The sequence below is a fragment of the Hesperophylax consimilis genome, chromosome 20 (genome assembly GCF_061612785.1).
Source record: "Hesperophylax consimilis isolate HC1 chromosome 20, BYU_Hcon_1.0, whole genome shotgun sequence".
In the NCBI taxonomy this organism is placed as follows: domain Eukaryota; kingdom Metazoa; phylum Arthropoda; class Insecta; order Trichoptera; family Limnephilidae; genus Hesperophylax; species Hesperophylax consimilis.
In genome coordinates this window covers 24,054,760-24,067,282 of record NC_142855.1, presented here as the reverse complement: position 1 = coordinate 24,067,282, position 12,523 = coordinate 24,054,760, and the positions used below count along the sequence as shown (strand labels likewise).

At 39.0% G+C, this 12,523-nt stretch overlaps 1 protein-coding gene across 1 annotated transcript in view; it reads right to left on the bottom strand.

Annotated features, from left to right (window-relative positions):
- Nucleotides 1–12,523, bottom strand: part of Dhc64C (dynein heavy chain, cytoplasmic) — a 164,518-nt gene that overhangs the window by 45,318 nt on the left and 106,677 nt on the right. The window contains exons 57-65 of the mRNA XM_089644258.1: nucleotides 11,939–12,132; nucleotides 11,085–11,346; nucleotides 9,686–9,782; nucleotides 7,585–7,679; nucleotides 6,044–6,205; nucleotides 3,013–3,122; nucleotides 1,748–1,901; nucleotides 811–1,019; nucleotides 542–701 (exon numbers count right to left, since the gene is read on the bottom strand). Of these exons, the coding sequence (XP_089500384.1) occupies nucleotides 542–701; nucleotides 811–1,019; nucleotides 1,748–1,901; nucleotides 3,013–3,122; nucleotides 6,044–6,205; nucleotides 7,585–7,679; nucleotides 9,686–9,782; nucleotides 11,085–11,346; nucleotides 11,939–12,132 (1,443 nt within the window). The remainder of the gene's footprint in view (nucleotides 1–541; nucleotides 702–810; nucleotides 1,020–1,747; nucleotides 1,902–3,012; nucleotides 3,123–6,043; nucleotides 6,206–7,584; nucleotides 7,680–9,685; nucleotides 9,783–11,084; nucleotides 11,347–11,938; nucleotides 12,133–12,523) is intronic.

The window sequence follows — 12,523 nt, the reverse complement described above, 5'->3', positions numbered from 1 at the left end:
GTGTTTTTTTAATTATTTTTTTGTGTGACACCTCACAAGAGCGCCCCTGTCTGTACAGTGTAAAGTCGGGGAAACTCTTTTGCCACCAGGTTGGGCAGCGTTGTGAGGCAGGTTAAGATAGGGGCTGTAGGAAGGGATTTATTAATGCAGGTCTTGAAGAGGTCCGGATTATACGAAGGAGGAAAACAGATGCCGGTAGCTCATTTCAAATTTGAGCCGACTTACACAAAAACAAGTCGCAGAAACGACCCATTCTCATTAATTCAACATCAACTTGTTCCGTTCTTTTAAGTCCAGTTTTACGCACTTCTAACGATGCTTCCCGGATCAATGCTGTTATTAGAGTAGGCTACATTAATGTACCCGTGGAACAGACTCAGCTTGCCGACATTGCGTCTGCGCAGTAGAGAAGGCAATCAAATATTATAGAATGTAAAAAAAAGCACAGTTAATTGGTTAATTTGTTTTGTAATTAAGCGTGTGGATTAGCACTTATGTCTTGTACGTCTCAAAGATACATAAAATAAAAGTAATGTCTCACCTGCGACTTGACTGCAAGACTTCTCTGCATGTCCTCGACTTGTTCCACGGTCTCGGCGATCTTGCCCAGTCCCACGTTCAGATGGAGTTGCTGTTCCTCGAGGTCTGTGCGCTTCTCTCCGTACAGGCGCACCAGGTGATGGATGAAGTCCAGGTAGTGCCTGCAGAAATAAACAATAAATTCCATGGTCAGGCATTCTTCCTCTCAGAACCTGAGGCTTAAGGTAGTAGGGAAGGATAAGGCTATTCAGACCAGGGTGTATGGCTTACCTGGGTGTGATGGCCATGGTGCGGCCGCCCCTCTTGGCGAGGCGCGTGTTGGCCGCCCGGAGCGTCTGGTGTACGTACACGCAGGCGTTGATGACGGCCTCGCGGTGGCCCGGTCGCGCGCTCACCTTGTCGCAGACCAGCGGGAAGTTGTCAGGAGCCACGTAGTCCGCCGCCTCCAGGTCCACGCGCGACGTGAACTCCTTGCCCACCTAAAACCACCAAAAATTATATTTTAATTTTTATTAAATTCTTCATTACTAACTCATGCGTACCCGGGGTTTTGGATTGTTAGGATTAATTTATTATTATTATTATGATGTGCAGAGCAGGCAGCATTCTGCTGATGCGCTCATATCTGATTTGACAACAAGTTTGCCAGTAATTGAGTTGTTTTAAGTTTGAACTAAGTCCTTTCTTCTCTCCAAATGTGAATCCAATAGAGCTTTGAATTGATTTATATTTGTTGCATCGATGACATGTTGTGGGAGTTTGTTCCAAGCATCCACTATTCTATTTGCAAGGAAGTGTTTTCTAGGATTAGATGCAAAAGGCGTTTTGGCAAACTTAAAAACGGTAATTTAGTATTAGTGGTCATGTTCTTAAAGTTATTCCTACAGTGTGCCTTACCCAATACAGATCTAATATTATAACACTAAATATACTGTTTATACAAAGTGATGACAAAACTTAGAATGACAATAACAGCAGGACAGGACAAAACAAGAACATTAAAACAGGAGGCAGTTTGTGCTCAGAAATGAGAATCTTCTGGGCAGACATTTTAAAAAGGTACAATAAGGAGACAACCGAAACCAAACAATTACCGGAAGTTTTAGAATATGGATTATTATAAAATATTTAAAAGAATATATGAGAATGAGAAGTATACGACAATGGCTGACCGGTTATGATGAAGACAGTACATATTGAACATTACCTGGTATAGGGCGCCGTCGCTCCAGTCGCCAAACCAATTGAGCACGCATCTGTTGAAGAGCGCCGGCGAGGTGGCGGCGCGGTCCTTCAGGCCCTGCGACGAAGGGTTCATCGTGAACACCACGTGCAGATTCTTCATCACCTGACCCGTGAACCTGCGATACAACACAATACATAGTTGAGATCAGTGATGAAGTGTCATCGCAGAAGGTAAGAAAGGGATGGCTTGCAGTCGGTTTCATAAGAATGAAGAGTTCTTGCTGTGGGATAATTGATGAGTTTGAGGGAAGTATTATTATTTTAGTGATAAGTGAAGCATTGACATTTAAGTGATAAGTGAAGTATATTTAATTAAGCTGTGAGTAAAACTTCGTCACTTAAGCGATACGTAAAGCATTGTCACTTAAGTGATAAGTGAAGTATTATCACTTAAGTGAAATGTAAAGCATTGTCATTTGTGATAATTGAAGTATTATCACTTAAGTGACAAACTTTGGTATTGAACAGACTGTTTTCGAGGTTTTGCTTGATAACACATTGCTTATTGGAAAACAGGTCCAAAATGCAAATTTTAGGCAAACGGACTTAGGACGGATTGTTTCAAAGAATTTGAACAAATTTCAAAGATGATTTTAAAGTTCTGTGAAGGTTCTATTCAAGTTCTGTTATTTCAGTTTTTTAAAACAACTGACAACAATGATATGATAACAGAACTTCAAAGTCACAATGTTAAAATTTTAACAATATCAATGACAATTCAAATTGTTACAATCTTAAGGACGGGTTATTTCACAGAATTTGAACAATTCATCAAATTAAGTTCATTTTCTGTGAAAGTTCTGTTCTATTTCAGTTCTGAGCAACAACCGGCCCATAATGAAATAATAACAGAACTTTAATTTTTAACTGTGAAATTTGATGAATTGTTCAAATTCTGTGAGACAACCAGTCCTTAGTATGCAACATTACCGTTATTATACAGTACAGTACGAGTGTGATCGATTATAATTATTAATAAAAAAAATAATACCACGGAATTTATAGGTCAAACGGTACTAAGCGCGGACTTATAATATGTCTTATTCTTTTTTCTATTGACAACTGCAAAAAATATTCGAGTAGAAATATTTCTTTATCAAGATGAATGAAAAATAACATAACGAAATATAAAAAAATATATTATAAATCATTTGCAACAGTTATTATACGAAAAAAAAACTGTTGCAAATGATTTTCACTGTAATGACTTAAATAGAATGCACTTACCACTTATACAACTCATCGTTGCTGTCCAGCATAAGTCCCTCCCTCTGGGCCCCCTCCTTGCACTGCGTCATCAGCGTGGCAAAGTCATCTCCCTCAAACAATCCGGGAACCTGAGGGAACATCGGAGAACATTAAGGAATACATTCATTATGCAAGACCACGTAATGGTACTACCCCTCCTTGCACTGCGTCATCAGCGTGGCAAAGTCGTCTCCCTCAAACAATCCGGGAACCTGAGGGAACATCGGAGAACATTAAGGAATACATTCATTATGCAAGACCACGTAATGGTACTACCCCTCCTTGCACTGCGTCATCAGCGTGGCAAAGTCGTCTCCCTCAAACAATCCGGGAACCTGAGGGAACATCGGAGAACATTAAGGAATACATTCATTATGCAAGACCACGTAATGGTACTACCCCTCCTTGCACTGCGTCATCAGCGTGGCAAAGTCGTCTCCCTCAAACAATCCGGGAACCTGAGGGAACATCGGAGAACATTAAGGAATACATTCATTATGCAAGACCACGTAATGGTACTACCCCTCCTTGCACTGCGTCATCAGCGTGGTAAAGTCGTCTCCCTCAAACAATCCGGGAACCCGAGGGAACATCGGAGAACATTAAGGAATACATTCATTATGCAAGACCACGTAATGGTACTACCCCTCCTTGCACTGCGTCATCAGCGTGGCAAAGTCGTCTCCCTCAAACAATCCGGGAACCTGAGGGAACATCGGAGAACATTAAGGAATACATTCATTATGCAAGACCACGTAATGGTACTACCCCTCCTTGCACTGCGTCATCAGCGTGGTAAAGTCGTCTCCCTCAAACAATCCGGGAACCCGAGGGAACATCGGAGAACATTAAGGAATACATTCATTATGCAAGACCACGTAATGGTACTACCCCTCCTTGCACTGCGTCATCAGCGTGGCAAAGTCGTCTCCCTCAAACAATCCGGGAACCTGAGGGAACATCGGAGAACATTAAGGAATACATTCATTATGCAAGACCACGTAATGGTACTACCCCTCCTTGCACTGCGTCATCAGCGTGGCAAAGTCGTCTCCCTCAAACAATCCGGGAACCTGAGGGAACATCGGAGAACATTAAGGAATACATTCATTATGCAAGACCACGTAATGGTACTTCAACGGAGAACATTAAGGAGTACATTCATTATGCAAGACCACGTAATGGTACTTCAACGGAGAACATTAAGGAATACATTCACTATACAAGACCACGTAATGGGACTTCAACGAAGAATTAAAGCTTGCTTGAAATATCTTTGGCTGTGTTTCATGACCAGATCTGAAGAGCCAGGTACTTCCCCACATTCCTCTTTTCATATCTTTCCCCTCCCCACTACCTTCAGCCAAATACCCCAATTGGGGATGCCATACCATATTTGAATCCAGATGGTTGGGAGCACTTGGGACTCTTGTGCACGATTGATCATGAATTCCTCATTAGGAGATTAGAGAGGAAACATTTGGTTTGAATTCTGACATAAAAAATTGGTTGGTATCCTATTTATCCAATCGCTTACAAGCCGTGAGGGTTGGAAATAAATTGTCCAACTTCGCAACACTTTCTTCAGGGGTACCCCAGGGATCCGTTTTGGGTCCACTTCTCTTCATCCTTTTTACAAATGATGTCGCCAAAATAATTGGGTCATTTGATCTCTTGTCTCACTGCTACGCTGACGATCAGCAAGTTTATTTTTACTGCGCTCCAAATGAAATCAATAGTCTCAAGATCCGTATAACTGAATGTCTAGAAGCAATAACTCGTTGGATGTCTTCAAACAAGCTGAAGCTCAATCCATCTAAGACTGAGTTTCTCTGGGCAGCCACAAACAAACGTCAATATTTCATAGACAATTCACCTATTACTATTTCCGGCAGCGATATCATCCCAAAAACAACAGTCAAACTTCTCGGTGTCAATTTAGATTCAGACTTTTCGTTTAAAAGTCAAATAAATAGGACTGTAAGCACCGGTTTTTTTCACCTAAGACAACTCAAGTCTGTCTGAAGAAACCTTCCTACAGAAGCAACAAAACAACTTATCAACTCTTACGTAGTCTCACGTCTCGATTACTGCAACGGCATTTATGCCAGCCTTCCAAAATATCAAATTGACAAACTTCAATCAGTGTTTAATGCAGCAGCACGGCTCATAACCGGGGTTTCAAAATATTCGCACATTTCAGAACACCTTCGTAACCTTCACTGGCTCAAGTGCCCTGAAAGAATCCAGTACAAACTGTGCTGGATGGTGTTTAAATCCATCAATGAAATGGCCCCACCCTACATCTCTGAACTATGCGTCCCGGAAAACACTCTGCTCTTAAACAGTCAACTCTTAGATCAGCAACATCATCAGCTGTAGGCAGACTGATGGAACCTAAGCGCAAGCCAAATACTAAGTTTGGTGATCGCGCTTTCAGAGTATCTGGGCCGAAGGCTTGGAATAAACTAAGATCCATAACAAGTCCAATAGAATTCAGGTCTAAACTAAAAACTTACCTTTTTAAGCTGTCGTACCCTTAAATTAAATATACCATTCCTAAGAGAAAGTCCAGTTATATTTAATTTTTCAATTAAGTCCTAAATCCTGTATCTAAATTTCGCCAATAAACAATTAGATAATGATAATTAAGTGTTAATCTCAAGTGACCTACCAGGTAAGTATTGTACTGTATATTTTCTCCATAAATAGTTAAGTAATAACATAGATCACTGTAGAAATGTATTATAAGTTTGTACAGCGCCCTTGAGGTGATTTCGCACAAAAACGGCGCTATACAAGTAATCCAATTAATATTATTATTATTTATTATTTGTGCGGTTTCACAAAATAATTCAATGAACAAAACAAAATTTTTATAATAAATCTATTTATATAAAGAAGATTGTCTGTAGCGGCCAGCGAGCGAACGGCATTTATTAGATTTGTATACAAATCCAAAATATTTCTAATTGTGTTAATCAACGATTAAAGAATAAAGTGTGGTTACCTCTCCGTTGGCGAGCAGCGTGTTCATTCGTTCCAGGAACCCGCTGTCCAGCACGTTGGACTCGTCCAGGATGAAGGCTACCTTCTCGTCTCGGCAGCCAGCCCGACGGAGGACCTGACGAAGGTCTTCGTCAAAGTCCAGACCCGTGTACTTGTTGTGGACCTAAACCGGGCAAATAGATATATCAAAATACATTGGAAATTTAAAGGCTATTTGTTCGGATTTGAGAAGAAACATAGAAATCATTGTTTCTACCTTACCGTCATAGTTAGAAATATGAACTAAATGGTGTTAGAAAGAGAAAACACCAAGCTTTATATTCAAATATATAAGTGTTGTGTTCGTACAAACAGGTCTCCAACTCGTCTTGGAAGGAGTTAATAAATAAGTGGTTCTTTTAGATTAATCAGGGATTTATTATTACTTCACGTATTATAAAGGCGACTCGATAGTCGACCTAACTAGAAGCTGGCTAATTGGAATCTGAAACAGTAAGTTTATCTGGGATCCTTCCCACTGGCCCTGGCGACTACTGGCCAGTGGCTCCATCTTGCGGACTTCCACGCAAGCTCTATGCACTGCCATCTGTGCGTGCATCTATGAAGCTCTTACTTCCCAACAATAAGTTAACAGCAGAACAATTTATGAAACTTTGTGAATATTTTATTATTCATTTTTATACGAAACGACAAAAAAATTAGGTGGCAGTAACGTTCATAATACATTTGTCTAATAAAAATTGTGATTTTTTTTTCATTATCAGCAATTTTAGTTCAGTATTTAGACGAAAAGACGTAAGGTGAACCATTTTTAAAGTTTTTATGTTTGATTTAAAAAATTATAAGTTTATTTGAAAGCATTTTTTATCACCTTAAAAAGCAGTTTATAGTTTTCAGATACATTTAGAAATATTGGATATGGATTTGATTGCAAAGCGGACATACTTCGAACTTCTGTCAAAATATGGCAGAGATTTTTACTAAGCATTTGCTATAAAATGAAAAATATGGCAGAGATTTTCACTAAGCGTTTGCTATAAAATGAAAAATATAACAAAATATGGCAGAGATTTTTACTAAGCGTTTGCTATAAAATGAAAAATATAACAAAATATGGCAGAGATTTTTACTAAGCGTTTGCTATAAAATGAAAAATATAACAAAATATGGCAGAGATTTTTACTAAGCATTTGCTATAAAATGAAAAATATGGCAGAGATTTTTTCTAAGCGTTTGCTATAAAATGAAAAATATGGCAGAGATTTTCACTAAGCGTTTGCTATAAAATGAAAAATATAAGAAAATATGGCAGAGATTTTTACTAAGCGTTTGCTATAAAATGAAAAATATAACAAAATATGGCAGAGATTTTTACTAAGCGTTTGCTATAAAATTAAAAATATAACAAAATATGGCAGAGATTTTTACTAAACGTATGCTATAAACTTTGCTAAAATATCAGACATACATTTATATGTTAAAGTAAAAAACAAAAAAAAAGACATTGTAAGAATGCATGAAGAATACGTTTGAAGTACTGACCTTGATCTGGAAGATGCTAAGTCCGTTCATCCAAGCCACAAATCTACTCAACGTCGTCTTACCGGCTCCCGATACTCCAATCAGCAGCAAATGTCCTGAAAACAGAAGTTAATTTCAGAACATCATACACAATTTAATAGTATGCTACGCAACATATGATGAATTCAGTCTGGAGCACCGAGAATACTTGGAAAGGGGATTTCGTTTGAAAGATTAACCTTTCCTTATCTGTGGTGTGTATTTACTACACATTGCTTCTAATAACTTTAATAACTCTATAAATATAGTAAATTTTGGGTTCCGATTTTAGGTATTCCTCCGTTATACATTTATGCACTGAATTAAAAAATATATAATTTACATAGTTTTCAAATTCAATTAAAAATCAGAGATTTTTGTCAAAAATCGAGAACAAATACACCAATACAATCAACCGTGTGACACTGCTACGCGAGAAGAGTGTGCGAGGAAATGACACGCTATTGATGTCCCGCTTTAATTCGCTATGCGGGAACATGAGACATCCACACTTCTGCAGTTGTATTTTGATTTAGACCATCGATATCTACGACCGCACAGCTGTGTTAGTGCCAGCCGCGCCGCTAGCCAGTCGCCCGCGAACCGTCGTTAGATGTGTACCCCTCGCACGTTTCTTTAGCATCTGCCGATGGTTTTCCATGTTTTCAGCAATTAAAATACAATTACATATTATCACTTTTGATATAAAATATAATAAACATAATCGATTAGCTAGGAATATTAATATTTTTCCGATATTAAATCGCTTATTTTGAGATGTGTATTGACTACAGAGCACCGGAACGCGTGGATTTTTTTAGCACAGTAAGGGAAAGGTTAACAAAAGGATTCCGGTCTTCAAAATTTGTTAATTTTTGCCAAACATTTGTTCATGGTTTAGATCTGTTACTTATTTATTTATTTAACGCCCAGAGGGCTTTTACATGTGGGTGGTACAATTTTGATGACAGATAATTTTAAAACATGAGAAAGAAATAGTAAAAATAATATATGTAAGAAACAAAATACAGCGATTTAACTGGTTTACAAAAATACAACTTCCATTTAGGAATAGTGTTGAAATAAATCTTTTACGTAATTCACAAAATTCACAGTTAATATTAAATATATCGACATCACCTAAGTATTGGTTTCCCATAGTGTGAAACCGCTGTATTGGAGAGTTATGTGTGTTGCATTGGAATAGTGTATTTTGTCGTGTTGTTATTTTAGATATTCGTAAGTTTATGAGTTGCAGAAGTTGGCAACAGTCGAATTTAGAGTTTAGAATTATGAATAAAAAAATTAAGTCGTTTATTTTACGCCCGTCTTCCAATGTGTGTATTTTTAGAATATTTAATAAGAAATGATATTGTAAGTCTTCTAGTGGGATATTTAATTTAAAATTTATAAAATGTAGAAATTTTTTTTCTATTCGCTCAATGTTATTACATAATGTGAATTTTGTAAGAGGGAGACCAAACTACTGAGTTATATTCAATTATGCTTCTAACTAGAGATATGTATAACAGTTTAATGTCTTGTATGGAGTTAAAGTTTTTTGTTATTCTTAATACGAAGCCTAGTGTTTTCATACCTTTGTTTACAATTTGGTGGATATGATTGGCGAAACTTAGTTTTTCATCCAAAATAATTCCGAGATCTCTCATTTCCGTGACTCTTTCTAAAGCTGTATTGTTACATGAGAATGTTTCATTTCTATGACTTGGCTATAAGTCCTTGTAACACCCATGTTTTCTTCTTCCTCCCCTCAAAAACACCCTCCACGCAGACAAACTCCCTCAAAAGCAACCTAAACCCTGAGGGAAATTATTTTACAATATTCAATTCGAACGGCAGGTGACTAAATTTGAATTCTTTCTACCGCCACCATTAAAGTGAGGAAATTTTGCCTATGCAATGATGGAGAGGATTGAACTCGCATAGTCGTAGTGGGAACCCATTACTTTGGACCATTCGGCTACTGACTGGTCTTGAATAAGAAACAAATTAATCAAATGGGCGAATATACATATTATCTAGTAGATGTATTTTTAAATGGAAAATGTGAGGGTGTTTTTACCTTGTGGTTGACGGAAGATTCGGTCAATCCTCAGCACGTGATCCAATACTTCGTCAAACAGCACCAACGGGACGTCCAGCTCTTCTTCGTAGAACACCTGCAACGTACAGAACATACTGTCAGTTCAGAACATACTGTCATACCAGAATATCATAACGTAACCTACAATACCGTATCAGAACATACTATCATACCATAATACCATATCAGAACATACTGTCTGTTCAGAGTATACTGTCAGTTCAGAACATACTGTCAGTTCAGAACATACTGTCAGTTCAGAACATACTGTCATACCAGGATATCATACTATACCATAATCGTATCAGAACATTAGTCAGTTCACAATACAACGTTAGATTGGAATATACCGTCAGTTCAGAATATACTGTCAGTCTGAACATACTGTCAGATCACAATATACTGCCAGTTTAGAACATACCGTCTGAGTAGAAAACAACCATCAATTTAGAATATACCGTCAGTTCAGAACATGTCGGCTCTCAACATACCATCGGTTCAGAACATATTGTCAGTTCAGAACATACTGTCATACCAGGATATCATACTATACCATAATCGTATCAGAACATTAGTCAGTTCACAATACAACGTTAGATTGGAATATACCGTCAGTTCAGAATATACTGTCAGTCTGAACATACTGTCAGATCACAATATACTGCCAGTTTAGAACATACCGTCTGAGTAGAAAACAACCATCAATTTAGAATATACCGTCAGTTCAGAACATGTCGGCTCTCAACATACCATCGGTTCAGAACATATTGTAAGTTCAGAACATACCATCAGTGCAGAACAGTGGTAAGAGCGATGAAATGTCACTGTATACATGAAGGATGAAATTTAAGTCATTAAAAATGTATCGCTAGTTGAAAACTTTACTGTTATGGCAAGAGTGACGATGATCGATTAGTTGCTTCATCCAAGACACGAGAGACTGTAGATATTCCATACTGTTCTAAAAAGCATGACATAATCAGAGATAGGTCATTTCTGCACCCAACCCCACAATCCTATACATCATATCTCACTCACCCTGAGTCTGGCCTTGACGTAGTCCCTGAGCTGCCCCCTCTCCACGGGGCTGTAGTCCTTGCTGAGCCAGTTGCTGTAGAGGATTGGGCGGGCGAGCGCTGCCTCCTGGTCGATGCCGGGGAAGTGCTGAATGGCCAACCCCACAATCCTATACATCATATCTCACTCACCCTGAGTCTGGCCTTGACGTAGTCCCTGAGCTGCCCCCTCTCCACGGGGCTGTAGTCCTTGCTGAGCCAGTTGCTGTAGAGGATTGGGCGGGCGAGCGCTGCCTCCTGGTCGATGCCGGGGAAGTGCTGAATGGCCAACCCCACAATCCTATACATCATATCTCACTCACCCTGAGTCTGGCCTTGACGTAGTCCCTGAGCTGCCCCCTCTCCACGGGGCTGTAGTCCTTGCTGAGCCAGTTGCTGTAGAGGATTGGGCGGGCGAGCGCTGCCTCCTGGTCGATGCCGGGGAAGTGCTGAATGGCCACCAGGTCGATGTTCTCATTGGTCCAGCGGCGCTCCACGTCGTCCACCAGCCGGTCCTGGAACAGGCGGAGAGCCTCGTGGGCCCAGAGGCGGACCAAACCTTCCACGGAGAGGTTATCCAGAGGTCTGGAAGACAAAAAAACAGTTAGATATTTGTGCTTGATGGTAAAAAAAACAATGCACCAAATCTAGATGAAAAAGAGTACATTTTAGGGTCCAGATTTTTGAGAGGAGTCAACAAATTATAGAAAGAAAGCTTCGGAAACTAAACACAAATTCATTGTTACGCGGATGACAGTACAGTCCTTGATAGTTTTTTGTTTGATAAGCCACCAAAGGACATACAAACACCAACAGTTCGGAGGGCTTTGAAGCAGAGAACGGACGGTTACCTCTTGGGGTAAAAATAACCTCGTTGAATTTAATCTTTCAAAGACCCAATCATGTCTGATTACCTCTTGGGGTAAGAATAACCTCGTTGAATTTAATCTTTCAAAGACCCAATCATGTCTGATTACCTCTAAAGGGGATTGAAATTACCATTCTAGTCAACTTTAACTGGAGGCAATCTTCCCAACATGCCATCCATTGATAAGCTCGGTGTACCTCTAAGTGACCAGCTCAGGTACGGAACTCCACCGAAGTCAAGTTAGTCTCTTAAAAGCTGGGAGAAAAAATGGATTCAGAAATCCTATCGACTTATATTAATAATAGTTACCTGATAGCCTCGCAGATGCCTCGGACCCATCGCGTCATTTCTCGAGGACTGTAGACATAATGAGGCTGCATGTCCTGAGTGAATCGCTCCTGCGATGCCAGGTACAGGCGCACCATCGCGTTGGTCAGCGGCTCAGCGTGTGTGCGCAGCGATGGCATCATGCGCAGCATTGCGCGCGTGAATGTGCCGTAGATCTGCACGTAGAAAGAAAGTTTGATCAATCAAAGTGACTAGGTGTTGATTCAGAGAAAAAATAACACTTATAAGAGATATTATACACATATAAAGCAGTTGTATGAAAACAGTTGATTACGAAAAGCATTCATATGTGATAATATAGGTACACTATAAGTGTGTACATATAAGTCTATAATTAATACACTCAAAAGTGGCAAAATACATTTATATAAACAACTAAAATTTGTCAGAATGTTCACTTACAAGTGTCAACATGAACTTATAAGTGATAAAATACATTATGAGTGACGAATCTAATTTTTATATTTTGGTATTTTAATGCACACTTAAAAATGACAATAAACACTCGCTGTCAAAATGGACTGTATAAGAGACTAAATATTTTTT